We start from the raw sequence: 24,796 nt of genomic DNA, 5'->3' as shown, positions 1-24,796 counted from the left end.
CAGGCACGGGCAGTGAGCTGGATAACCGCAGCACCACATTGTACTAGTTATTCGCACTGTTGTAAGATCATAAATTACTCAAATAGGATTTCTCATCCTTCATCCAAAGGTAAAGCAAATAAAAATACAGTTTTTCCTGAACTCGAGTCTTATAATGACCAGAACATCTGAAATACCTAAAGAGCTCCCAAAAGCTTTTCAAAATTCGATTGCGAGCTACACGGAGCTCAGCTCAACCCGGGATTCATGTCGGCAGATTCGAATATTCAGTGTGTGCAGGACGATGGGCACAGTCATGTTTTCCCTAACACGGATCTACTACATGTTGAATTGCACATTAAAAAAAAAAAAACATCAGCATAGCTCGCCTTTCCGGGCTCCTTTCACACGAAACACGAAGTGTGGAAAGTGCGAAACACCGCTATTTTTCAATCCGCGACGTCAGATTCGCCAGACGGCAGAAGAGGGGGAAAATAAGAGAAGGGGTGTAACGACGAAAACAAAACATGCGACCAAGGGGCAATTAAATAGGTTATTTAATAAAACCGATTCAAGAAAGCGATGTGACAGGAGGCACCGCAGCTGAGAAGAATATTGTCCGACTCCCGCCGCGATCAAGAGCGGTACAGCGGTGTGTCGAAAGTGCGGACACGCGTCCCTATTGTTCGCCAGTTCCTGGATTCTTCCTCCACAATGGAGCGGCTCTGATTTCGCCTTCACCCCGGGTAATTACTCATTTCTCTGCCTCTCTTGCCGACCAGCCCGCCCGAGAGCGACGCCAGCGCCGGGGGCCGTGGGTTCAGCTCGGCTCGGCGTGAGTCCGGGGCTCCGGGGACAGACGGCGGGTCGGCTGTGGGGTCGTGTCGCCCTGTCCGGCCGGTGGTAGGCAGAGCCTCTCCGGGCTGGGTCAGCAGCCGCTGCTCGGGTCGGGTACCGGGAGGACCTCTGTCCGCCGGCCGTGTGGCTCCTCCAGCATGTAGTGCGCCCGATATGGAATCGCCCTGTTTGATTGCAGTGGGTGTGAACAGTACATGTCTATTAGCAGTAGGAAATGCAGTGTGTGTGTATACACACTGCTGGTGTGTGCAGGAGGACGGGCACTGTGTGTGTGTATACACACTGCTGGTGTGTGCAGGAGGACGGGCACTGTGTGTGTGTATACACACTGCTGGTGTGTGCAGGAGGACGGGCACTGTGTGTGTGTATACACACTGCTGGTGTGTGCAGGAGGACGGGCACTGTGTGTGTGTATACACACTGCTGGTGTGTGCAGGAGGACGGGCACTGTGTGTGTGTGTATACACACTGCTGGTGTGTGCAGGAGGACGGGCACTGTGTGTGTGTATACACACTGGTGGTGTGTGCAGGAGGATGGGCACTGTGTGTGTGTGTGTACACACTGCTGGTGTGTGCAGGAGGATGGGCACTGTGTGTGTGTACACACTGCTGGTTTGTGCAGGAGGATGGGCACTGTGTGTGTGTATACACACTGCTGGTGGTGTTCAGGAGGATGGGCACTGTGTGTGTGTGTTTATACACACTGCTGGTGTGTGCAGGAGGATGGGCACTGTGTGTGTGTTTATACACACTGCTGGTGTGTGCAGGAGGATGGGCACTGTGTGTGTGTTTATACACACTGCTGGTGTGTGCAGGAGGACGGGCACTGTGTGTGTGTATACACACTGCTGGTGTGTGCAGGAGGACGGGCACTGTGTGTGTGTATACACACTGCTGGTGTGTGCAGGAGGACGGGCACTGTGTGTGTGTATACACACTGCTGGTTTGTGCAGGAGGATGGGCACTGTGTGTGTGTACACACTGGTGGTGTGTGCAGGAGGATGGGCACTGTGTGTGTGTGTGTACACACTGCTGGTGTGTGCAGGAGGATGGGCACTGTGTGTGTGTACACACTGCTGGTTTGTGCAGGAGGATGGGCACTGTGTGTGTGTATACACACTGCTGGTGGTGTTCAGGAGGATGGGCACTGTGTGTGTGTGTTTATACACACTGCTGGTGTGTGCAGGAGGATGGGCACTGTGTGTGTGTACACACTGCTGGTGTGTGCAGGAGGATGGGCACTGTGTGTGTGTATACACACTGCTGGTGTGTGCAGGAGGACGGGCACTGTGTGTGTGTATACACACTGCTGGTGTGTGCAGGAGGACGGGCACTGTGTGTGTGTGTGTGTTTATACACACTGCCGGTGTGTGCAGGAGGATTGGCACTGTGTGTGTGTGTGTGTGTGTGTGTGTTTATACACACTGCTGGTGTGTGCAGGAGGACGGGCACTGTGTGTGTGTGTATACACACTGCTGGTGTGTGCAGGAGGACGGGCACTGTGTTTGTATATATACACACTGCTGGTGTGTGTACTCTGTGCGTTCTGTGTGTGTGTACAGTGTGTGTATATACTGTGTGCGTATACTCTGTGTGTACTGTGTGTATATGTACAGTGTATGTGTGTACTCTGTGTGTATATGTACAGTGTGTGTATATACTGTGTGTGTGTGTACAGTGTGTGTATATACTGTGTGTGCGTGTACTCTGTGTGTACTGTGTGTATATGTACTGTGTGTGTGTACAGTATATCGGGTCTTTTGATGGGTGCATATGTACTGTGTGCATATGTACTGTGTGTGTGTGTACACTGTATGTGTGTGTGTACAGTGTGTTTATATATACAGCGTGTGTATGTGTACTGTGTGTGTATAGATACTGTGTGTGTATAGATAAAGTGTGTGTGTGTACTGTGTGTGTATACAGTATATTGGTTCTGTTGTTGTTAGCTTTTGCCGCCACAGAATTCCGGTTCTCTCAAAGCCAGGGATGGGATCCTAACGACTTTTCCTCGTTTTAACTTCTAGGGAGCTCGCATTGGCTGCAGAAAGAAAGCGGGAAGGTGAGACGGACCTCACTTGGTGCCAGCCTGATCGACACTCGCAGCCGGAGGAGAAAAGATCTCTTTGTTCGTTTAAAAAGAAACACCAACATTTTTGCGAGCAAAGTGCGTGAGGCGCCGGAGCGGTTTCCCGGAGAGAGGCGGGAGCGCCCACGCGCGGGGCTGAGGGGTCCGGGCGGGCCGATGAGCTGGGCCGCGGCGGCCCGTCTGCGCGCGCTGTGCTGTGTGAGTGGGCGCCGGGAGCCGTCGGGGCGGAGGACGCGATGCTGCGGCTGCCCGCCGCGGTGAGCCTGGTGAGTGTCGTCCCGCGGTGCGGTGTTGCTGTGGAGATTTTACCTCCCGACACCGTCCTCTCGGGCGCCGTCTGTTCAGCGCCGTTCCCAGGCTGGAGCCGTGGGAAACCACAGGCCCCGCAGTCGCGTTTTGTTTTGAATCCGGGGGTGGCGTGGCTGTTATCGATGATACCCCGCACAGGTTGTCAGGGAGATGGGAGGGTGTCCATGGCGACGGGATGCCCAGTAGTCTGCTGTGTGGTTCAGTGTGAAATTCCATCCCCTCCCCCCCCCCCCCCGCTGTATGTGTGTCCCATCGCTAGTGACCCCCCCAGCACAAGCAAACACACACTTCTGTTCCTCCAGAACGCACCTGTGCAGGAGTGCAGTCTGGGCTGCTGGTCACTGGACCTGATGACCGACAGCTCCGAGTTCTGTTGAGGCCTGCGGCTCAGGTCACCCGGGTTCAAATCGGGGACCGAGACGTAGGGCCGCACGCAGACGTCACGGCCGGCGGTCAGAGACAGGCCTGTAAAACTGCCTGCTGTCCAGTCGGCCGAGGCCACCGCCCACCGTGCAGAACCTACCAGGATTTGCTCAATTTCGGTTACAAAAAGTTGGCGTTGTACACGCTGAGGGCTGAGCGTGGGGCCCGTTGGTGACTGGCCATGTGACTGTAAATGAGCCAACTCCTGCCCCTCATTCCCTCATTCTGTCTCTCTCTCCTGCCCCTCTCTCTCTCCCCCCCTTCCTCCTGTCTCCCTCTCTCTCTCCTGCCCCTCTCTCTTCCCCCCTTCCTCCTGTCTCCCTCTCTCTCTCTCCCCCCCCCCTTCCTCCTGTCTCCCTCTCTCTCTCTCCCCCCCCCCTTCCTCCTGTCTCCCTCTCTCTCTCTCCTGCCCCTCTCTCTTCCCCCCTTCCTCCTGTCTCCCTCTCTCTCTCTCCCCCCCCCCTTCCTCCTGTCTCCCTCTCTCTCTCTCCTGCCCCTCTCTCTCTCCCCCCCTTCCTCCTGTCTCCCTCCCTCTCTCTCCCCCCCTTCCTCCTGTCTCCCTCTCTCTCTCTCCCCCCCCCCTTCCTCCTGTCTCCCTCTCTCTCTCTCCTGCCCCTCTCTCTTCCCCCCTTCCTCCTGTCTCCCTCTCTCTCTCTCCCCCCCCCCTTCCTCCTGTCTCCCTCTCTCTCTCTCCTGCCCCTCTCTCTCTCCCCCCCTTCCTCCTGTCTCCCTCTCTCTCTCCTGCCCCTCTCTCTTCCCCCCTTCCTCCTGTCTCCCTCTCTCTCTCTCCCCCCCCCCTTCCTCCTGTCTCCCTCTCTCTCTCTCCCCCCCCCCTTCCTCCTGTCTCCCTCTCTCTCTCTCCTGCCCCTCTCTCTCTCCCCCCCTTCCTCCTGTCTCCCTCTCTCTCTCCTGCCCCTCTCTCTTCCCCCCTTCCTCCTGTCTCCCTCTCTCTCTCTCCCCCCCCCCTTCCTCCTGTCTCCCTCTCTCTCTCTCCCCCCCCCCTTCCTCCTGTCTCCCTCTCTCTCTCTCCTGCCCCTCTCTCTCTCCCCCCCTTCCTCCTGTCTCCCTCTCTCTCTCTCCTGCCCCTCTCTCTCCCCCCCTTCCTCCTGTCTCCCTCTCTCTCTCTCCCCCCCCCCTTCCTCCTGTCTCCCTCTCTCTCTCTCCTGCCCCTCTCTCTTCCCCCCTTCCTCCTGTCTCCCTCTCTCTCTCTCCCCCCCCCCTTCCTCCTGTCTCCCTCTCTCTCTCTCCTGCCCCTCTCTCTCTCCCCCCCTTCCTCCTGTCTCCCTCTCTCTCTCTCCTGCCCCTCTCTCTTCCCCCCTTCCTCCTGTCTCCCTCTCTCTCTCTCTCCCCCCCCCCTTCCTCCTGTCTCCCTCTCTCTCTCTCTCCCCCCCCCCTTCCTCCTGTCTCCCTCTCTCTCTCTCCTGCCCCTCTCTCTCTCCCCCCCTTCCTCCTGTCTCCCTCTCTCTCTCCTGCCCCTCTCTCTCTCCCCCTTCCTCCTGTCTCCCTCTCTCTCTCTCCTGCCCCTCTCTCCCTCCCTCCCCATCCCTGCCGCAGGTGTAAGGTCTGATTCTTGTGGGCCGGACCGCCTCGCCGCCATGGGTCTGGACTTCGACGTGAAGACGTTCTGCCACAACCTGCGGGCCACCAAGCCTCCGTACGAGTGCCCGGTGGAGAGCTGCCGCAAGGTCTACAAGAGCTACAGCGGCATCGAGTACCACCTGTACCACTACGACCACGCCAGCCCCCCGCCCGCGCCCGGCGGCCCCCCGCAGCGCAAGCCCAAGAGGAAGGGCCGGCAGCCGCGGGGCGGCGGGGGCGAGGACGGCGACGGGGGCCCGGGGGGCGCGGTGGGGACCCCGCCCCCCGGCAGCCCGGCGCGGTCGGAGCTGTCGCAGTCGCCCGGGCGCGAGGCCATGACCTACGCCCAGGCGCAGCGCATGGTGGAGCTGGAGATCCAGGGCCGCGTCCACCGCATCAGCATCTTCGAGAGCCTGGACGTGGTGTCCGAGGACGAGAGCGCCGGGGACGAGCCCCCGGGCGGCCCCGGGGGGGGCGCGGGCCAGGGGGCCGCGGGGGGGGAGGGGGCGGCCGGCGACGGGGGCGGCAAGGACCGGCCGGACACCCCCGCGGCGGGGGGCGCCAAGGCGAACGGCGGGAAGGGCGCCACGCCCAAGGCCGGCAAGCACAAGAGCAAGGAGAAGAAGAAGGAGGCGGCCGCGGCCGCGGCACACCACCACAGCGCCCCCTCTGGCCCCGCCGTGAAGCTGCCTGAGGTGGTGTACCGCGAGCTGGACCAGGAGCGCCCCGACGCGCCCCCACGGCCGACCTCCTACTACAGGTGAGCCCAGTGTCCGCCGGCTCTCTCTTGACCCCCCTCTCTCGCTCCCTCCCAGTCGCTGCTTCTGGGCTGAGCTGGCAATGGGAGCACAGCTTGTCCTCTCTGGGCAGCCAGGTCTGCCTGTGTCCAGTTCCTCTGGCCCGGCTGTGGTCACTGAGCCTGTGTCCAGTTCCTCTGGCAGGTAGTTCTGGATCTCTGCCAAGTTGTTGTCTCCCTCACCTTCCTACCCGTCTTGGTCCCTGGTCCCTCACTCCCTGTCGGGTTCCTCAGTGTCCGCCACTCGACTCAGATTCTGTCTCCCCCCGCAGGTACATAGACAAGTCCGTGGAGGAGCTGGACGAAGAGGTGGAGTACGACATGGACGAGGAAGACTACATTTGGCTAGACATCATGAATGACCGCCGCCGAAGCGATGGGGTTGCGTTCATCCCGCAGGAGGTGTTCGAGTACCTGATGGACCGGCTGGAGAAGGAGTCCTACTTCGAGAGCCACAACAAGGTCTGTCCGTCTCCTGCTCTCCTGCACTCCTGCCGAGCCCGTCCCCTCCCCTCCTGCACTCCTCCCGAGCCTGTCCCCTCCCCTCCTGCACTCCGGCTGACCCTGTCCCCTCCCCTCCTGCACTCCTGCTGACCCTGTCCCCTCCCCTCCTGCACTCCGGCTGACCCTGTCCCCTCCCCTCCTGCACTCCGGCTGACCCTGTCCTCTCCCCTCCTGCACTCCTGCCGAGCCTGTCCCCTCCCCTCCTGCACTCTGGCTGACCCTGTCCCCTCCCCTCCTGCACTCCGGCTGACCCTGTCCCCTCCCCTCCTGCACTCCGGCTGACCCTGTCCCCTCCCCTCCTGCACTCCGGCTGACCCTGTCCCCTCCCCTCCTGCACTCCTCCCGAGCCTGTCCCCTCCCCTCCTGCACTCTGACTGACCCTGTCCCCTCCCCTCCTGCACTCTGACTGACCCTGTCCCCTCCCCTCCTGCACTCCTCCCGAGCCTGTCCCCTCCCCTCCTGCACTCCTCCCGAGCCTGTCCCCTCCCCTCCTGCACTCCTCCCGAGCCTGTCCCCTCCCCTCCTGCACTCTGCCTGACCCTGTCCCCTCCCCTCCTGCACTCCAGCTGACCCTGTCCCCTCCCCTCCTGCACTCCTCCCGAGCCTGTCCCCTCCCCTCCTGCACTCCTCCCGAGCCTGTCCCCTCCCCTCCTGCACTCCTCCCGAGCCTGTCCCCTCCCCTCCTGCACTCCGGCTGACCCTGTCCCCTCCCCTCCTGCACTCCTCCCGAGCCTGTCCCCTCCCCTCCTGCACTCCTCCTGAGCCTGTCCCCTCCCCTCCTGCACTCCGGCTGACCCTGTCCCCTCCCCTGTTGCAGGCCGACCCCAGCGCCCTGATCGACGAGGATGCCGTGTGCTGCATCTGCAACGACGGCGAGTGCCAGAACAGCAACGTCATCCTGTTCTGCGACATGTGCAACCTGGCAGTGCACCAGGAGTGCTACGGCGTGCCCTACATCCCCGAGGGCCAGTGGCTGTGCCGCCGCTGCCTGCAGTCGCCCTCCCGCGCCGTGGACTGCGCCCTCTGCCCCAACAAGGGCGGAGCCTTCAAGCAGACTGACGACGCCCGCTGGGCCCATGTGGTCTGTGCACTGTGGATACCCGAGGTGAGGGAGAGGAGGGCAGGGGTGGAGAAAGGGGAGCTGGAGGCTTAACGTACCTGCAGAGGAGGCGGGGAGATGTGGTAGGGAGCAAACAGACAGGGTATAGGGAGCAGTTCAGAGGGAGTCAGGCAGACAGAAAGAGAGACAGGGTATAGAGAGCACGAAGGGGAAAAAACGGAACAAGGCGAGTCGGTCCATATTTGTTTCTGATCCGTGACGTCCGGCCCCCTCCCTGCGTAGGTGTGCTTCGCCAACACTGTGTTCCTGGAGCCGATCGACAGCATCGAGCACATCCCCCCGGCGCGCTGGAAGCTGACCTGCTACATCTGCAAGCAGCGCGGCTCCGGCGCCTGCATCCAGTGCCACAAGGCCAACTGCTACACCGCCTTCCACGTCACCTGCGCGCAGCAGGCCGGGCTCTACATGAAGATGGAGCCGGTGCGCGAGACCGGCGCCAACGGCACCTCCTTCAGCGTGCGCAAGACCGCCTACTGCGACATTCACACGCCCCCCGGCTCGGCGCGCCACGGCTCGGCCGCGGGCCCCGCGGGCACGGCGGGCCCCGGCGGCTCCTCACACAGCGAGGGCGAGCCCGAGGACGATGACGACCTGGGCGCGCACGACGACGACGCCAAGGGCTGGAGCTCGGAGCGCGTGAAGCGGGCCAAGGCCAAGTCCCGGCTGAAGATGAAGAAGGCGAGGAAGATCCTGGCAGAGAAGAGGGCGGCGGCGCCCGTGGTGTCCGTACCCTGCATCCCGCCACACAGGTACGGGGCCCAGGGTGCGATTCTGTGACCCCAGAGTTCGCAGTTGCGACCGTCGAGCACACTCTCTCCGAGCTCCGCCGCCCCTGTGAATTCCTGCCTCTCCTCTCACAGGCTCAGCAAGATCACCAGCCGGCTCACGGTGCCCAGGAAGAGCCAGTTCATGCAGCGGCTCCACAGCTACTGGACCCTGAAGCGACAGTCGCGCAACGGCGTCCCTCTGCTGCGGAGGCTGCAGACTCACCTGCAGTCACAGCGCAACACCGAGCAGGTTCCCTCTGTAAGTACTGCACGCGCACCTGAGCACCTCCACCTGTCTGGCACTGTCCCAGTATCGTACACACCTGTCTCACACACACCTGAGCACCTCCACCTGTCTGTCCCAGTATCATACACACCTGAGCACCTCCACCTGTCTGACACTGTCCAGTATCACACACACCTGTCTCACACACACCTGAGCACCTCCACCTGTCTGGCACTGTCCCAGTATCATACACACCTGTCTCACACACACCTGAGCACCTCCACCTGTCTGTCCCAGTATCACACACACCTGAGCACCTCCACCTGTCTGTCCCAGTATCACACACACCTGAGCACCTCCACCTGTCTGTCCCAGTATCACACACACCTGAGCACCTCCACCTGTCTGTCCCAGTATCACACACACCTGAGCACCTCCACCTGTCTGTCCCAGTATCATACACACCTGAGCACCTCCACCTGTCTGGCACTGTCCAGTATCACACACACCTGTCTCACGCACACCTGAGCACCTCCACCTGTCTGGCACTGTCCCAGTATCATACACACCTGTCTCACGCACACCTGAGCACCTCCACCTGTCTGGCACTGTCCCAGTATCATACACACCTGTCTCACACACACCTGAGCACCTCCACCTGTCTGTCCCAGTATCACACACACCTGTCTCACACGCACCTGAGCACCTCCACCTGTCTGTCCCAGTATCATACACACCTGAGCACCTCCACCTGTCTGACACTGTCCAGTATCATACACACCTGTCTCACACACACCTGAGCACCTCCACCTGTCTGACACTGTCCAGTATCACACACACCTGTCTCACACACAGCTGAGCACCTCCACCTGTCTGACACTGTCCAGTATTGTACACCCCTGCCCTGCTGCTGGAGGTCTGGGCTCCCAGGGCAGGACCTGAGGGTGCAGGCTGGTGCTCTCGCACCCTGTGTGTGAGCTGAGGTCCCTCTCTCCCCTTGGAAGGTGTTGTCAGCGGTGCTTCTCGGCTGACTGCAAACGCACTCGTTCCGGCAGGCAGAGGTTCAGCTCATTTGGCCAGAAGGCAGGTTACAGATTTGGCTTCTGCTGTGTTTCTCATTGTCTTTGTGGTTTCTGTCTCCTGCCTGCGTGTGGCGTGGGCGTGTGCGTGCCTGGCGGCGCTCAGAGGGACAGCGAGGAGAAGCACTCGGCCCTGAAGGAGCAGCTCAAGTCCTGGCAGAGGCTGAGGCACGACCTGGAGAGAGCCAGGCTGCTGGTGGAGCTCATCCGCAAGCGGGAGAAGCTGAAGAGGGAGACGGTGAGGGAGGCCAGGGGGAGGGGTGGGCGCCAGGAAAGAAGGAGGGAAGGAGGGAGGTGGACAGGGAAACGAGGGGCAGTGCCAGGAGGAGGGGTGAGAGCAGGGGATCGAGAGGGAGAGGAGGGGGATCTCGGGGAAGCAGGACCCACTTCACGCTGAACAACACCACCCAGGAGCTACACAACCCTGGGACTGACGTCTGGGACAGTCTGGCAGTGAAGGAGAAGGCACAGGGGCCCTTCTGCCCTGTTAGGAGGAGAATCAACAACATCAACTCCCGCTCCTCCATAAAACGCTGGCTACAGATATTTGAAAGTGTAAACTGGACACAGGCAGACCTGGCAGCCCAGAGAGGACAGGCTGTGCTCCCACTGCCGGCAGGGATAATCGGAGACAGACGAGGGAGAGAGACAAAGCGAGGGATGGAGGGGGGGAGCAATGTTTGGAGGAGATGGAGAGAGAGAGATTGATGTTTGGAGGAAAGGGAGAGAGACGGAGCGAGGGGTGGAGGAGGAGGGGGAGAGAGAGCGAGCGAGGGATGGAGGGAGAGAGAGCGAGGGGTGGAGGGGGAGAACGAGAGAGAGCGAGGGATGGAGGAGAGGGAGAGAGAGAGGACGATGGAGGAGGGGGAGGGCGGTGACGAGGTGTCTTTTCCAGATCAAGGTGCAGCAGCTGGCCCTGGAGATGCAGCTGACGCCCTTCCTCATCCTGCTGCGCAGCACCCTGGAGCAGCTGCAGGACCGCGACACCAGCCACTTCTTCGCCGAGCCCGTCCCGCTGGCCGAGGTACTGACCCGCTGACCGCTGACCGCTGGCCGCGCCCCGGGCCAGCGTGGTGGCCGTCCGAGCAGGTGCCCACCTGTCCCCTATCCGCCTCTGCGCAGGTGCCCGACTACCTGGACCACATCGAGCGGCCCATGGACTTCCAGACGATGTGGAGCAGCCTGGAGTCCCACCGCTACCTCAGCTTCAAGGACTTCGAGGACGACTTCAGCCTCATCGTGGACAACTGCCTCAAGTACAACGCCAAGGACACGGTCTTCTACCGCGCGGCGCTGCGGCTGCGGGAGACAGGAGGCGCCGTGCTGCGGCAGGCCAGGCGCCAGGCGGAGCGGATCGGCTTTGATCACGAGACGGGCTTGCACCTGCCCCGCGAGCCCGGGTCCGAGGCCCCCCGGGAGAGGGAGCGGGAGAGAGACAGGGAGAGGGACAGGGACAGAGAGAGGGAGAGGGCGGCTGCGGCTCAGGAAGACGGTGAGAAATCATCATTTCTCTTTCTTCCTCTGTCCTTGTCTCTCTCACCGCCTCGATGGATTCTCTTCCCTGCTCCTTGTTTCTAACTCTTCTCTGTCCCTTTTCCTCTCTGTGTATTCGCTTCCTCTCGTCTCTCCTCCCCTTCCCTCCTCCTGTCCCCCTCCTCTCTCCTCGCCTCCTCCTGTCCCCCTCCTCTCTCCTCCGCTCCATTTCCTTCCCTCCTCCTATCCCTCTCTCCCTTCTCCTATCCCTCTCTCCCTCCTCTCTCTCCTCTCTCTCCTCCCTCCTCTTCTCTCCTCTCCTCGCCCCTCTCTCTCCTCTCTCCTATCCCTCTCTCCCTCCTCTCTCTCTCCTCTCTCTCCTCCCTCCTCTTCTCTCCTCTCTCTCCTCCCTCCTCTCTCTCCTCTCTCTCCTCTCCTCGCCCCTCTCTCTCCTCTCTCCTCTTCTCTCCTCCCTCCTCCTCTCTCTCCTCTCTCTTCTCTCTCCTCTCTCCTCTCTCCTCCCTCCTCTTCTCTCTCCTCTCTCTCCTCTCCTCGCCCCTCTCTCTCCTCTCTCTCCTCCCTCCTCTCCTCTCTCCTCTCCTCGCCCCTCTCTCTCCTCTCTCCTCTCCTCTCCTCTCTCCTCTCCCCTCCCCTCTCCTCTCCCTCTCAGACCTGCTGTTGCCGGAGAACAGGCGGCGCCTCCCGCTGGCGGAGCAGCTGCGTGTCCTGCAGCAGCGCTTCGACGAGGTCAGCGCGGGCAAGCACAGCATCGGCCGCTCGCGCCGCGCCAAGGCCCTGCGCAAGGAGATGACCGTCATCAAGCGCAAGCTGGCGCACCAGCGGGAGGGCGCCGCCGCGGGGCGCGAGGGGGGCGGCGAGCGGGGCACCCCCCTGCCCCACCACGCCCCCGGCACCCCGCGGCACGACGAGGGAGGCGAGAGCAGCAGCCACGAGATGGGGGGCAAAGGTAACCGAGGGGTGACACTGCTGGGCTCTCCTGGGGGAGGAGACGCCGCCACAGCTGCCCTCCTGAGGAAGAGCTCTCTGCTGACAGTCCTGCCGCTCCGCAGCTGAGCTCGGAGCTCCTCGGATTGAGCCCGGGGGACAGCAGGCGGGGAGCTCGCAGTGTCACCTGTTCGATTCCTTGACGGATTTTAGCGGACCTGTCCTCTGATTGGACGTCTGACTTTCCCTCCCTCTCCCGTCCTCAGAGCTGGGCGCCTCCTCGTCCTCCGCGCTGGCCCCGGAAGTGGGGCGCCGCACCTCGGTCCTCTTCTCCAAGAAGAACCCCAAGACGGCTGGCCCCCCCAAGAGGCCCGGCCGGCCCCCCAAGAACCGTGACGGGGGTCCCGGGCTGAGCGGGCCCAGCCCCGTGGGGCCCCCCCAGCTGCCCCTGCAGAGGAAGCGCCCCCGAAGCCCGCGCACCAGCTCCAGCTCGGAGAGCGAGAGCGACAACGAGGAGCCCGCGCTGGGTAAGACGCGGCGGGACGGCGAGCGCGCGTGTCCCCCTCGAGCTCCTGCCGGGCCTGCAGAACTGGGGCGAGATCCGGGGAGAGACCGTAACCCTCTGCTTCTACCCACAAGGCCTGCCCTCCAATGGCTTCGATGGTGGCAGCCAGCCTGTGACGGAGAGTTTCCGCGTCTACCGGAACGAGCGCAGCCTGCCGCGCTCCAGCTCGGACTCCGAGTCCTCAACCACCACCAGCAGCAGCGCAGCATCTGACCGCACCAGGTACTGAGGAACAGAGACAGAGAGAACTGCACCAGGTACTGAGGAACAGAGACAGAGAGAACTGCACCAGGTACTGAGGAACAGAGACAGAGAGAACTGCACCAGGTACTGAGGAACAGAGACAGAGAGAACTGCACCAGGTACTGAGGAACAGAGACAGAGAGAACTGCACCAGGTACTGAGGAACAGAGACAGAGAGAACTGCACCAGGTACTGAGGAACAGAGACAGAGAGAACTGCACCAGGTACTGAGGAACAGAGACAGAGAGAACTGTACCAGGTACTGAGGAACAGAGACAGAGAGAACTGCACCAGGTACTGAGGAACAGAGACAGAGAGAACTGCACCAGGTACTGAGGAACAGAGACAGAGAGAACTGCACCAGGTACTGAGGAACAGAGACAGAGAGAACTGTACCAGGTACTGAGGAACAGAGACAGAGAGAACTGCACCAGGTACTGAGGAACAGAGACAGAGAGAACTGCACCAGGTACTGAGGAACAGAGACAGAGAGAACTGCACCAGGTACTGAGGGACAGAGACAGAGAGAACTGTACCAGGTACTGAGGAACAGAGACAAAGAGAACTGCACCAGGTACTGAGGGACAGAGACAGAGAGAACTGCACCAGGTACTGAGGGACAGAGACAGGGAGAACTGCACCAGGTACTGAGGAACAGAGACAGAGAGAACTGCACCAGGTACTGAGGGACAGAGACAGAGAGAACTGCACCAGGTACTGAGGAACAGAGACAGAGAGAACTGCACCAGGTACTGAGGAACAGAGACAGAGAGAACTGCACCAGGTACTGAGGAACAGAGACAGAGAGAACTGCACCAGGTACTGAGGAACAGAGACAGAGAGAACTGCACCAGGTACTGAGGGACAGAGACAGAGAGAATTGCACCAGGTACTGAGGGACAGAGACAGAGAGAACTGCACCAGGTACTGAGGGACAGAGACAGAGAGAACTGCACCAGGTACTGAGGGACAGAGACAGAGAGAACTGCACCAGGTACTGAGGGACAGAGACAGAGAGAACTGCACCAGGTACTGAGGGACAGAGACAGAGAGAACTGCACCAGGTACTGAGGAACAGAGACAGAGAGAACTGCACCAGGTACTGAGGAACAGAGACAGAGAGAAATGCACCAGGTACTGAGGGATAGAGACAGAGAGAACTGTACCAGGTACTGAGGAACAGAGACAGAGAGAACTGCACCAGGTACTGAGGAACAGAGACAGAGAGAACTGCACCAGGTACTGAGGGACAGAGACAGAGAGAACTGCACCAGGTACTGAGGAACAGAGACAGAGAGAACTGCACCAGGTACTGAGGAACAGAGACAGAGAGAACTGCACCAGGTACTGAGGAACAGAGACAGAGAGAGAACTGCACCAGGTACTGAGGAACAGAGACAGAGAGAGAACTGTACCAGGTACTGAGGAACAGAGACAGAGAGAACTGCACCAGGTACTGAGGGACAGAGACAGAGAGAACTGCACCAGGTACTGAGGGACAGAGACAGAGAGAACTGCACCAGGTACTGAGGCACAGAGACAGAGAGAACTGCACCAGGTACTGAGGAACAGAGACAGAGAGAGAACTGCACCAGGTACTGAGGAACAGAGACAGAGAGAACTGCACCAGGTACTGAGGAACAGAGACAGAGAGAACTGCACCAGGTACTGAGGAACAGAGACAGAGAGAACTGCACCAGGTACTGAGGAACAGAGACAGAGAGAACTGCACCAGGTACTGAGGAACAGAGACAGAGAGAACTGCACCAGGTACTGAGGAACAGAGACAGAGAGAACTGCACCAGGTACTGAGGGACAGAGACAGAGAGAACTGCACCAGGTACTGAGGGACAGAGACAGAGAGAACTGCACCAGGTACTGAGGGACAGAGACAGAGAGAACTGCACCAGGTACTGAGGGACAGAGACAGAGAGAACTGCACCAGGTACTGAGGGACAGAGACAGAGAGAACTGCACCAGGTACTGAGGGACAGAGACAGAGAGAACTGCACCAGGTACTGAGGAACAGAGACAGAGAGAACACTGCAGGACAAAACGTTTCGAAATGTTAAGAAAGACCTTCGCTTTCCTCTCCGTGTCCCTCAGCACCACTCCCTCAAAGCAGGGCCGAGGAAAGCCATCATTCTCCCGCTCAGCGTTTCCAGAGGACAGCAGCGAGGAGACGTCCGGCACCGAGAACGAGTCCTACTCGGTTGGCAGTGGGCGTGGCGTGTCTCACAGTGAGTCCTGCCAGGAGTGTTGTCTGTCCTGTGCCCTGTGCCCTGTCTCTCTTGTCAACATGTCGTTATCTCTACTTTTCCGTATTCAAATTCACCAAGCTTTTTGTGCCCGACCGTGTTACAGTGCTGCCAAAGCAATAACTGTTTGCAAAGCGTATTATCCGCGATGCTCACGGTCTGTCCCTCGGGCTGGGACAGGAGATCACATGTCGGGCTGCAGCTGTATTGAGTTTCCTCTCCCAGCAGGATTGAGGGCTGTTCTGGCCTGGCAGGTGTGGGAATTCTGGGATTAGGTTTTTTATTTTAGGGAAGAATGTTTGTCTAATCCCAGAGTATTTCTTACAGTGCAGCAGAAAACTGCACTGTGTCCTTTTTCTATGGCCAGGCTGTGGTCACTGTCCTCTCTGGACAGCCAGGTCTGCCTGTGTCCGGTTTCTATGGCCAGGCTGTGGTCACTGAGTCTGTACTTCATCAGGGTCTGTTTGTCTTTCCTGTCTCTCACCCTGGTCAGATACTCAGTCTGTGTGTGTTGTGAGCTGTGTGGCTCTGTAGCATTGTGTGCAGTGTGTGTACTGATGCTGGGGATGTCCTCTGTTGTGTGTGCAGTCTGTGTGCTGAAGCTGGGCTGTGCTCTGTTGAGTGTGCAGTGTGTGTAGTGTGTATGCTGAGGCTGGGCTGTGCTCTTTTGTGTGTGCAGTGTGTGTACTGAGGCTGGGCTGTGCTCTGTGTAGTGTACAGTGTGTGTACTGAGGCTGGGCTGTGCTCTGTGGAGTGTACAGTGTGTGTAGTGTACAGTGTGTGTACTGAGGCTGGGCTGTGCTCTGTGTAGTGTACAGTGTGTGTACTGAGGCTGGGCTGTGCTCTGTGGAGTGTACAGTGTGTGTAGTGTACAGTGTGTGTACTGAGGCTGGGCTGTGCTCTTTTGTGTGTGCAGTGTGTGTACTGAGGCTGGGCTGTGCTCTGTGTAGTGTACAGTGTGTGTACTGAGGCTGGGCTGTGCTCTGTGGAGTGTACAGTGTGTGTAGTGTACAGTGTGTGTACTGAGGCTGGGCTGTGCTCTGTGGAGTGTACAGTGTGTGTACTGAGGCTGGGCTGTGCTCTGTGGAGTGTACAGTGTGTGTACTGAGGCTGGGCTGTGCTCTTTTGTGTGTGCAGTGTGTGTACTGAGGCTGGGCTGTGCTCTGTGTAGTGTACAGTGTGTGTACTGAGGCTGGGCTGTGCTCTGTGGAGTGTACAGTGTGTGGAGTGTACAGTGTGTGTACTGAGGCTGGGCTGTGCTCTGTGGAGTGTACAGTGTGTGTACTGAGGCTGGGCTGTGCTCTGTGGAGTGTACAGTGTGTGTACTGAGGCTGGGCTGTGCTCTGTGGAGTGTACAGTGTGTGTACTGAGGCTGGGCTGTGCTCTGTGGAGTGTACAGTGTGTGGAGTGTACAGTGTGTGTACTGAGGCTGGGCTGTGCTCTGTGGAGTGTACAGTGTGTGTAGTGTACAGTGTGTGTACTGAGGCTGGGCTGTGCTCTGTGGAGTGTACAGTGTGTGTAGTGTACAGTGTGTGGAGTGTACAGTGTGTGGAGTGTACAGTGTGTGTACTGAGGCTGGGCTGTGCTCTGTGGAGTGTACAGTGTGTGTAGTGTACAGTGTGTGTACTGAGGCTGGGCTGTGCTCTGTGTAGTGTACAGTGTGTGTACTGAGGCTGGGCTGTGCTCTGTGTAGTGTACAGTGTGTGTAGTGTACAGTGTGTGTACTGAGGCTGGGCTGTGCTCTGTGGAGTGTACAGTGTGTGGAGTGTACAGTGTGTGTACTGAGGCTGGGCTGTGCTCTGTGGAGTGTACAGTGTGTGGAGTGTACAGTGTGTGTACTGAGGCTGGGCTGTGCTCTGTGGAGTGTACAGTGTGTGTAGTGTACAGTGTGTGTACTGAGGCTGGGCTGTGCTCTGTGGAGTGTACAGTGTGTGGAGTGTACAGTGTGTGTACTGAGGCTGGGCTGTGCTCTGTGTAGTGTACAGTGTGTGGAGTGTACAGTGTGTGTACTGAGGCTGGGCTGTGCTCTGTGGAGTGTACAGTGTGTGTAGTGTACAGTGTGTGTACTGAGGCTGGGCTGTGCTCTGTGGAGTGTACAGTGTGTGGAGTGTACAGTGTGTGGAGTGTACAGTGTGTGTACTGAGGCTGGGCTGTGCTCTGTGTAGTGTACAGTGTGTGGAGTGTACAGTGTGTGTACTGAGGCTGGGCTGTGCTCTGTGGAGTGTACAGTGTGTGTAGTGTACAGTGTGTGTACTGAGGCTGGGCTGTGCTCTGTGTAGTGTACAGTGTGTGGAGTGTACAGTGTGTGGAGTGTACAGTGTGTGTACTGAGGCTGGGCTGTGCTCTGTGGAGTGTACAGTGTGTGTAGTGTACAGTGTGTGTACTGAGGCTGGGCTGTGCTCTGTGTAGTGTACAGTGTGTGGAGTGTACAGTGTGTGGAGTGTACAGTGTGTGTACTGAGGCTGGGCTGTGCTCTGAGGAGTGTACAGTGTGTGTAGTGTACAGTGTGTGTACTGAGGCTGGGCTGTGCTCTGTGTAGTGTACAGTGTGTGGAGTGTACAGTGTGTGTACTGAGGCTGGGCTGTGCTCTGTGGAGTGTACAGTGTGTGTAGTGTACAGTGTGTGTACTGAGGCTGGGCTGTGCTCTGTGGAGTGTACAGTGTGTGGAGTGTACAGTGTGTGTACTGAGGCTGGGCTGTGCTCTGTTGAGTGTACAGTGTGTGTAGTGTACAGTGTGTGTACTGAGGCTGGGCTGTGCTCTGTGGAGTGTACAGTGTGTGTAGTGTACAGTGTGTGTACTGAGGCTGGGCTGTGTTCTGTGGAGTGTACAGTGTGTGGAGTGTACAGTGTGTGTACTGAGGCTGGGCTGTGCTCTGTGTAGTGTACAGTGTGTGTACTGAGGCTGGGCTGTGCTCTGTGGAGTGTACAGTGTGTGGAGTGTACAGTGTGTGTACTGAGGCTGGGCTGTGCTCTGTGTAGTGTACAGTGTGTGGAGTGTACAGTGTGTGGAGTGTACAGTGTGTGTACTGAGGCTGGGCTGTGCTCTGTGGAGTGTACAGTGTGTGTAGTGTACAGTGTGTGTACTGAGGCTGGGCTGTGCTCTGTGTAGTGTACAGTGTGTGGAGTGTACAGTGTGTGGAGTGTACAGTGTGTGTACTGAGGCTGGGCTGTGCTCTGTGGAGTGTACAGTGTGTGGAGTGTACAGTGTGTGGAGTGTACAGTGTGTGTACTGAGGCTGGGCTGTGCTCTGTGGAGTGTACAGTGTGTGTAGTGTACAGTGTGTGTACTGAGGCTGGGCTGTGCTCTGTGTAGTGTACAGTGTGTGGAGTGTACAGTGTGTGTACTGAGGCTGGGCTGTGCTCTGAGGAGTGTACAGTGTGTGTAGTGTACAGTGTGTGTACTGAGGCTGGGCTGTGCTCTGTGGAGTGTACAGTGTGTGGAGTGTACAGTGTGTGTACTGAGGCTGGGCTGTGCTCTGTGGAGTGTACAGTGTGTGTACTGAGGCTGGGCTGTGCTCTGTGTAGTGTACAGTGTGTGTAGTGTACAGTGTGTGTACTGAGGCTGGGCTGTGCTCTGAGGAGTGTACAGTGTGTGTAGTGTACAGTGTGTGTACTGAGGCTGGGCTGTGCTCTGTGGAGTGTACAGTGTGTGGAGTGTACAGTGTGTGTACTGAGGCTGGGCTGTGCTCTGTGGAGTGTACAGTGTGTGTACTGAGGCTGGGCTGTGCTCTGTGTAGTGTACAGTGTGTGGAGTGTACAGTGTGTGGAGTGTACAGTGTGTGTACTGAGGCTGGGCTGTGCTCTGAGGAGTGTACAGTGTGTGTAGTGTACAGTGTGTGTACTGAGGCTGGGCTGTGCTCTGTGGAGTGTACAGTGTGTGGAGTGTACAGTGTGTGTACTGAGGCTGGGCTGTGCTCTGTGGAGTGTACAGTGTGTGTACTGAGGCTGGGCTGTGCTCTGTGTAGTGTACAGTGTGTGTAGTGTACAGTGTGTGTACTGAGGCTGGGCTGTGCTCTGAGGAGTGTACAGTGTGTGTAGTGTACAGTGTGTGTACTGAGGCTGGGCTGTGCTCTGTGGAGTGTACAGTGTGTGGAGTGTACAGTGTGTGTACTGAGGCTGGGCTGTGCTCTGTGGAGTGTACAGTGTGTGTACTGAGGCTGGGCTGTGCTCTGTGTAGTGTACAGTGTGTGTAGTGTACAGTGTGTGTACTGAGGCTGGGCTGTGCTCTGTTGCAGTGGTGCGGTCGGGCCGCGGTCGCTCGGGCTGCTGGATGACGACGGACGAGTTCGCCCCGCTGGACGCGCTGGACCTGGTCTGGGCCAAGTGCCGTGGCTACCCCTCGTACCCCGCGCTGGTGAGACTCTCGCACTCCCTGCACGCGTTTCTGGCCCTTACATTCCAGCAGCTGGCCTGCTGTTAATTCCGCCGTGCCCTGATTCACCCTGGATCTCCTCGTCGGGTCGTTCCGCTCTCCACAGCCCTCTCTTGCTGTGGGCCTCCCCCGAGGGGTGGTACCACTCTGGGGACGTGCTCAATAGACACACAGCGGGTCAGTGACTGAGCTGGGTTTTGAACCCAGGAGCTCCTTCTTCAGCAGCTTCCTCTCGCCCACTGTGGCTCCTGAGCTAGCACAGCGCCACCAGGAGGACAGATTCGGTTCTTACCTACGGCACTGCAAGGTCACAGCCTCTTCTGCAACACCAGGCTTGTCCACCAGGGGGCAGAAGTCTCCCACAGTGTGAGACTACATCAGCCTGCAGGGCCCAAGAACACACAGCAGCTCAGACTCCTGCACAAACACACAGCCCAGAACAGCTTTTAGTTATATCTTCTCCAGCTTCTATTATATCCCTTGTCTCCCCTCCCCTCCTCTCTCAGATCATTGACCCGAAGATGCCCAGGGAGGGGGTGTTTCACCGCGGGGTGCCCATCCCTGTGCCCCCCCTAGATGTGCTGAAGCTGGGAGAGCAGATGACGCAGGAGGCCCGCGAGCACCTCTTCCTGGTGCTGTTCTTCGACAACAAGAGGACCTGGTCAGCCTCTCTCTCTGTGCGCCTCTCACTGTCTCTCTGTGTGCCTCTCACTGTCTCTCTGTGTGCCTCTCACTGTCTCTCCCTCTCTGTGCGCCTCTCACTGTCTCTCTGTGCGCCTCTCACTGTCTCTCTGTGTGTCTCTCACTGTCTCTCCTTCTCTGTGCGCCTCTCACTGTCTCTCTGTGTGCCTCTCACTGTCTCTCTGTGTGTCTCTCACTGTCTCTCCCTCTCTGTGCGCCTCTCACTGTCTCTCTGTGTGTCTCTCACTGTCTCTCCTTCTCTGTGCGCCTCTCACTGTCTCTCTGTGCGCCTCTCACTGTCTCTCTGTGTGTCTCTCACTGTCTCTCCTTCTCTGTGCGCCTCTCACTGTCTCTCTGTGTGTCTCTCACTGTCTCTCTCTCTGCACCTCTCACTGTCTCTCTGTGTGTCTCTCACTGTCTCTCCCTCTCTGTGCGCCTCTCACTGTCTCTCTGTGTGTCTCTCACTGTCTCTCTCTCTCTCTGCACCTCTCACTGTCTCTCTGTGTGTCTCTCACTGTCTCTCCGTCTCTGTGTGCCTCTCACTGTCTCTCTGTGTGTCTCTCACTGTCTCTCTCTCTCTGCACCTCTCACTGTCTCTCTGTGTGTCTCTCACTGTCTCTCTCTCTTTGTGCACCTCTCACTGTCTCTCCCTTTCTCTGTATGTCTCTCACTGTCTCTCTTGGAGAGGCCTGACCCAGGCCTGTGCTGTGTCTCTCGGTCCGCCTGTCTCTCGGAGAGGCCTGACCCAGGCCTGTGCTGTGTCTCTCGGTCCGCCTGTCTCTCGGAGAGGCCTGACCCAGGCCTGTGCTGTGTCTCTCAGTCCGCCTGTCTCTCGGAGAGGCCTGACCCAGGCCTGTGCTGTGTCTCTCCAGGCAGTGGCTGCCGCGGACCAAGCTGGTCCCCCTGGGTGTGGACCAGGAGCTGGACAAGGAGAAGATGCTGGAGGGCAGGAAGTCCAACATCAGGAAGTCGGTGCAGGTGGCGTACCACCGCGCCATGCAGCACCGCAGCAAGGTGCAGGGGGACCAGACCAGTGACTCCAGCGACACGGACTGATGGACGGGCGCCCCCCGAAACTGGCACATGCACCGACACCCCCAGACCGACACACTGCACACCCAGACCAACCCCTGACTGGCCCACACACACACATACACCTGACACACTGTACTCACTGTCACACACACACACACCTGACACACACAGGCACCCCGATGCGCTGCAGATGCGCCTGTGTTCTCCAGGAGGCTTGTGGCCAGGCTGACGTACACAGCTGCACCCTGGGAGTAACACAGTGACTGAGGGGCCCACTGTGAAATGGAACCCTGCACACTGACGCAGTGGGCTGCCTGCAGCAGCAGAGGGATCGTAGAAGGAACGGGGACTCCGAGGTCCCGGGACAGCTCCGAGGAGAGAAATCCAGCTTCATTTCAGTATCTCTTCCCACCCCTCAGTCTGTGAGCTGAGCCCACCTCTCCTCCATCCCCTCTGCCCTCCAGACCAAGGACGTCTGTCCCGCTGAAGCTGGGATCCTGTCTGCAGTGAGGAAATATCTCCCGATGTGCTGGAAGGAAACAACTCCGTCGTGTTCAGGAGTAGTTCCGGGTCTGTATGGGCGTCCCAGGACACTGCTGGACAATGCCTGGGCCTCAGCCTGCAGTGCACTGTGGGATTGCCAGGCGTGGCTGTCCTGTCCTGGAGGGTGAGGGCCTGGCTGTGCCACCTGCCTGCAGACCACCCGAATGGGTGGGTCCTGTTCTCAGAGTGGGAGAGGGGGGCAGGTTAAGAGCTGTCGTGCAACCTGAGCTCTTACTGACACGCTGGACTCGGATGCCTGCTTGTGTTAAAGCTGAGCTTTTGGAGACAGCGGACAGCATGAGTCCCTGTGACCCTGCAGGACTGGGGGGCTGTGCTGCAGAGGAGGGGGGGGCTGGGACTGTTCAGTCTGTCTGAGCTTGTGGGCAGCGGGGACACACACGCACACACACTAGGACGGTCAGGTGTGTGCTCTAGAAGACGAGCTGGGGGCCACACGTGAGAGGTGAAGAGCCTGTCAGAGACTTCACACGGTTAGAACAGGACACTGGAACTGGTCCAGGTCAGTCATGTCTGTAACTGACCTCTCCACAGGGAGAGTCCTCCCTTCTCAGCAGTGGGCTGGTATCCCCTGTCCTGGGGGTCAGTGTGTCTGCAGGATGTCCAGTCCTGTCCTGGGGGGGTCAGTGTGTCTGTAGGGTGTCCAGTCCTGTCCTGGGGGGGTCAGTGTGTCTGCAGGGTGTCCAGTCCTGTCCTGGGGGGGTCAGTGTGTCTGTAGGGTGTCCAGTCCTGTCCTGGGGGGGTCAGTGTGTCTGTAGGGTGTCCAGTCCTGTCCAGGGGGGGGTCAGTGTGTCTGTAGGGTGTCCAGTCCTGTCCTGGGGGGGGTCAGTGTGTCTGCAGGGTGTCCAGTCCTGTCCTGGGGGGGGGCGGTGTGTCTGCAGGGTGTCCAGTCCTGTCCTGGGGGGGGGCGGTGTGTCTGCAGGGTGTCTAGTCCTGTCCTGGGGGGGGCGGTGTGTCTGCAGGGTGTCTAGTCCTGTCCTGGGGGGGGTCAGTGTGTCTGCAGGGTGTCCAGTCCTGTCCAGGGGGGGGTCAGTGTGTCTGCAGGGTGTCCAGCTCTCTTTAAAGCTGCAGCATCTGAAGAGCTGGGAGAAGCTATTGAAATTGTCCCATTAAATCAATAATGAGCTGATTGAGCTCGTTAAAGCTGAGATGGAGTGAAAACCTACAGTTACACCTACCCCCCAAGACCAGAATTGCCCCCCCCCCCCAGCTTCATATATAGATTGAAATATAATTTGATTCCTCCATTTGTGTGTGTTAAACACTGGTGGTGTTCTGTCAGCGCCAGCCTCTATATTGTGGGCCTGCTGCTCAGATGTAGCCGGGACACAGGCAGGCACAGCCCTCGCCCTCCTCCTGCTGCGCCCTGTTAAACAGTAAACTGACACCCCTGACCTGCACCAGCCCAGTGACTCTGTCTTCCTCTCCCCCAGGGGGGATACTGGCATTACAGGGAAGGACTGACGGATCGGGATCTGTCCTTCTGCCTGCCCTGCAGGGCTGGCTGGGTTTACTTTGTCCGACTCCAAGCTGTTCCACCGCTGGCTTTCAGTGCAGCCCGACTGCACTGTGACTGTAACCATACACCTCGGTGCTCAGAGCAGTGTGTGTGTGTGTGTGTTTCAGGGCCTTCAGACAGCACCCGGCCTGGACAGTGTTCAGTATCTGCTTTTAGTGTCAGAAGAGGTGTAAGGGTGACAGCCTGCAGGGAATTTCACACCGATCTTTTCTCCCAAGGCCTGACTCTCCCACCTCCTTCCTCAAGATTCTTCTTTTTTTATACTATTGCATGCAAGCCTCCTGACTAACTGCAGAGCCGGGCACCGCCGCCTGTAGCTCTGGGATGGGACGGAGGACAGGGCTGGGCTGGGGCAGAAGAGCTGAGCCCCCCAGCATGCAATGCCAGCCTGCACCAGTAAGGGGCAGCAGAGCTCAGACCCTGAGCAGCAGTGACAGGCCGGCGTGTCTGAGCAGGAGAGGAGGCCCGCTTGTGAGCTGAGATTATGAGCTTCCTATTCCAAATTGAGGGCCCTCAGAACAGATTAGTTAAGAGGCAGACTGGGACACAGGCCCCAGTAGAGCTATAAAAACAGGCAGACTGGGGGACAGGCCGGGGACGAGTTGCAGGTGCACACCAAGCGATCTGTGCTTTAGCGTTCAGACTGTGGTGAGAAACACCTTCCTGTCTTCACATCACCACAAGTCAGATGTTGGAATTTTTTTTTTCTGTGTTCAAAAAAATTTGTGACTTTTTTTTTTAAACGTGTCGGTGGGAGACCGCACACTGTGGCGCCACATTTCCTTCCAGTGTTTTTAAGAAATCGCTAATTAACAGATGAACTGTTGAAGAATCATGGAACTGGTTGTTAAGAACCGACCGCTCCCCCTCTCCCATGAGGAGCTTGCATTGCTGTGCTGCCACACCAGTGTGTCAGAGGATTTTATCACTATCTTCTCCTAGTTTAATGCCAACGGTATTAGAACTTTTATAAAAAAAAGAAATAGAAATTTAATAAAAGATTTGAGTTTTGTATAACTTACTGGTGTGCTTTTTTGTTTCCTCCTATTATTGTACGTTTCTATTTTACTGCTTTCCTCTCAGGCTTTGTGCTGGATTTCTAGTTCTGCTGTCTGTAACGTCTGTCAAAGCTTTCTCACCCAAAATCGGCTCAAGGGTTTGATTATGAAAGGTTTCAGTCGTCTCGTGTTTCAGCTCTTTATCCTCATTTAATGCAGGGGAAGATTCAGAAACACAAAAGAAACTAGAAAAGGTGTCGGTTTTACCTGTGAAAATAAGTCTGGCTTACTGTTTCAAGAAACCATGACTCTTGGTAGGGCCTCTTTCTGCTGCAGAGATTGTCTAGAACTAACAGTGGTTCTGTTACACAGCCTCCCTAAAACATAGGAGCTCAGCATGTGCACACTTACCTGCAGAG

The 24,796-nt window shown here is 58.3% G+C and overlaps 1 protein-coding gene across 4 annotated transcripts; it reads left to right on the top strand.

Annotated features, from left to right (window-relative positions):
• The first annotated feature begins 22 nt into the window (after positions 1-22).
• brpf1 (bromodomain and PHD finger containing, 1) lies at positions 23-24,396 on the top strand. Of its 4 annotated transcripts, XM_088637219.1 has the most exons (19): positions 23-725; positions 2,865-3,192; positions 5,213-5,996; positions 6,305-6,494; positions 7,354-7,641; positions 7,879-8,405; positions 8,517-8,682; positions 9,835-9,966; positions 10,624-10,752; positions 10,851-11,220; positions 11,872-12,168; positions 12,413-12,673; positions 12,786-12,933; positions 15,061-15,194; positions 19,447-19,565; positions 20,090-20,244; positions 21,137-22,526; positions 22,568-22,812; positions 22,853-24,396. In XM_088637219.1, exons 3-17 carry the CDS (start codon positions 5,254-5,256, stop codon positions 21,318-21,320), a joined length of 3,843 nt encoding a protein of 1,280 aa, XP_088493345.1. In that variant the 5' UTR covers positions 23-725; positions 2,865-3,192; positions 5,213-5,253; the 3' UTR covers positions 21,321-22,526; positions 22,568-22,812; positions 22,853-24,396. The 4 variants fall into 4 exon arrangements, with proteins under 4 accessions (XP_088493345.1, XP_088493344.1, XP_088493342.1 ...); XM_088637218.1 differs by having other exon boundaries at positions 21,137-22,770; XM_088637216.1 differs by having other exon boundaries at positions 21,137-22,812.
• The last annotated feature ends 400 nt before the right edge of the window (positions 24,397-24,796 follow it).

This window comes from Lepisosteus platostomus, chromosome 6 (assembly GCF_059453375.1).
Source record: "Lepisosteus platostomus isolate fLepPlt1 chromosome 6, fLepPlt1.hap1, whole genome shotgun sequence".
Classification (NCBI taxonomy): domain Eukaryota; kingdom Metazoa; phylum Chordata; class Actinopteri; order Semionotiformes; family Lepisosteidae; genus Lepisosteus; species Lepisosteus platostomus.
The sequence above is the reverse complement of the archived record's forward strand: the minus strand, read 5'-3'. Positions and strand labels throughout refer to the sequence as shown.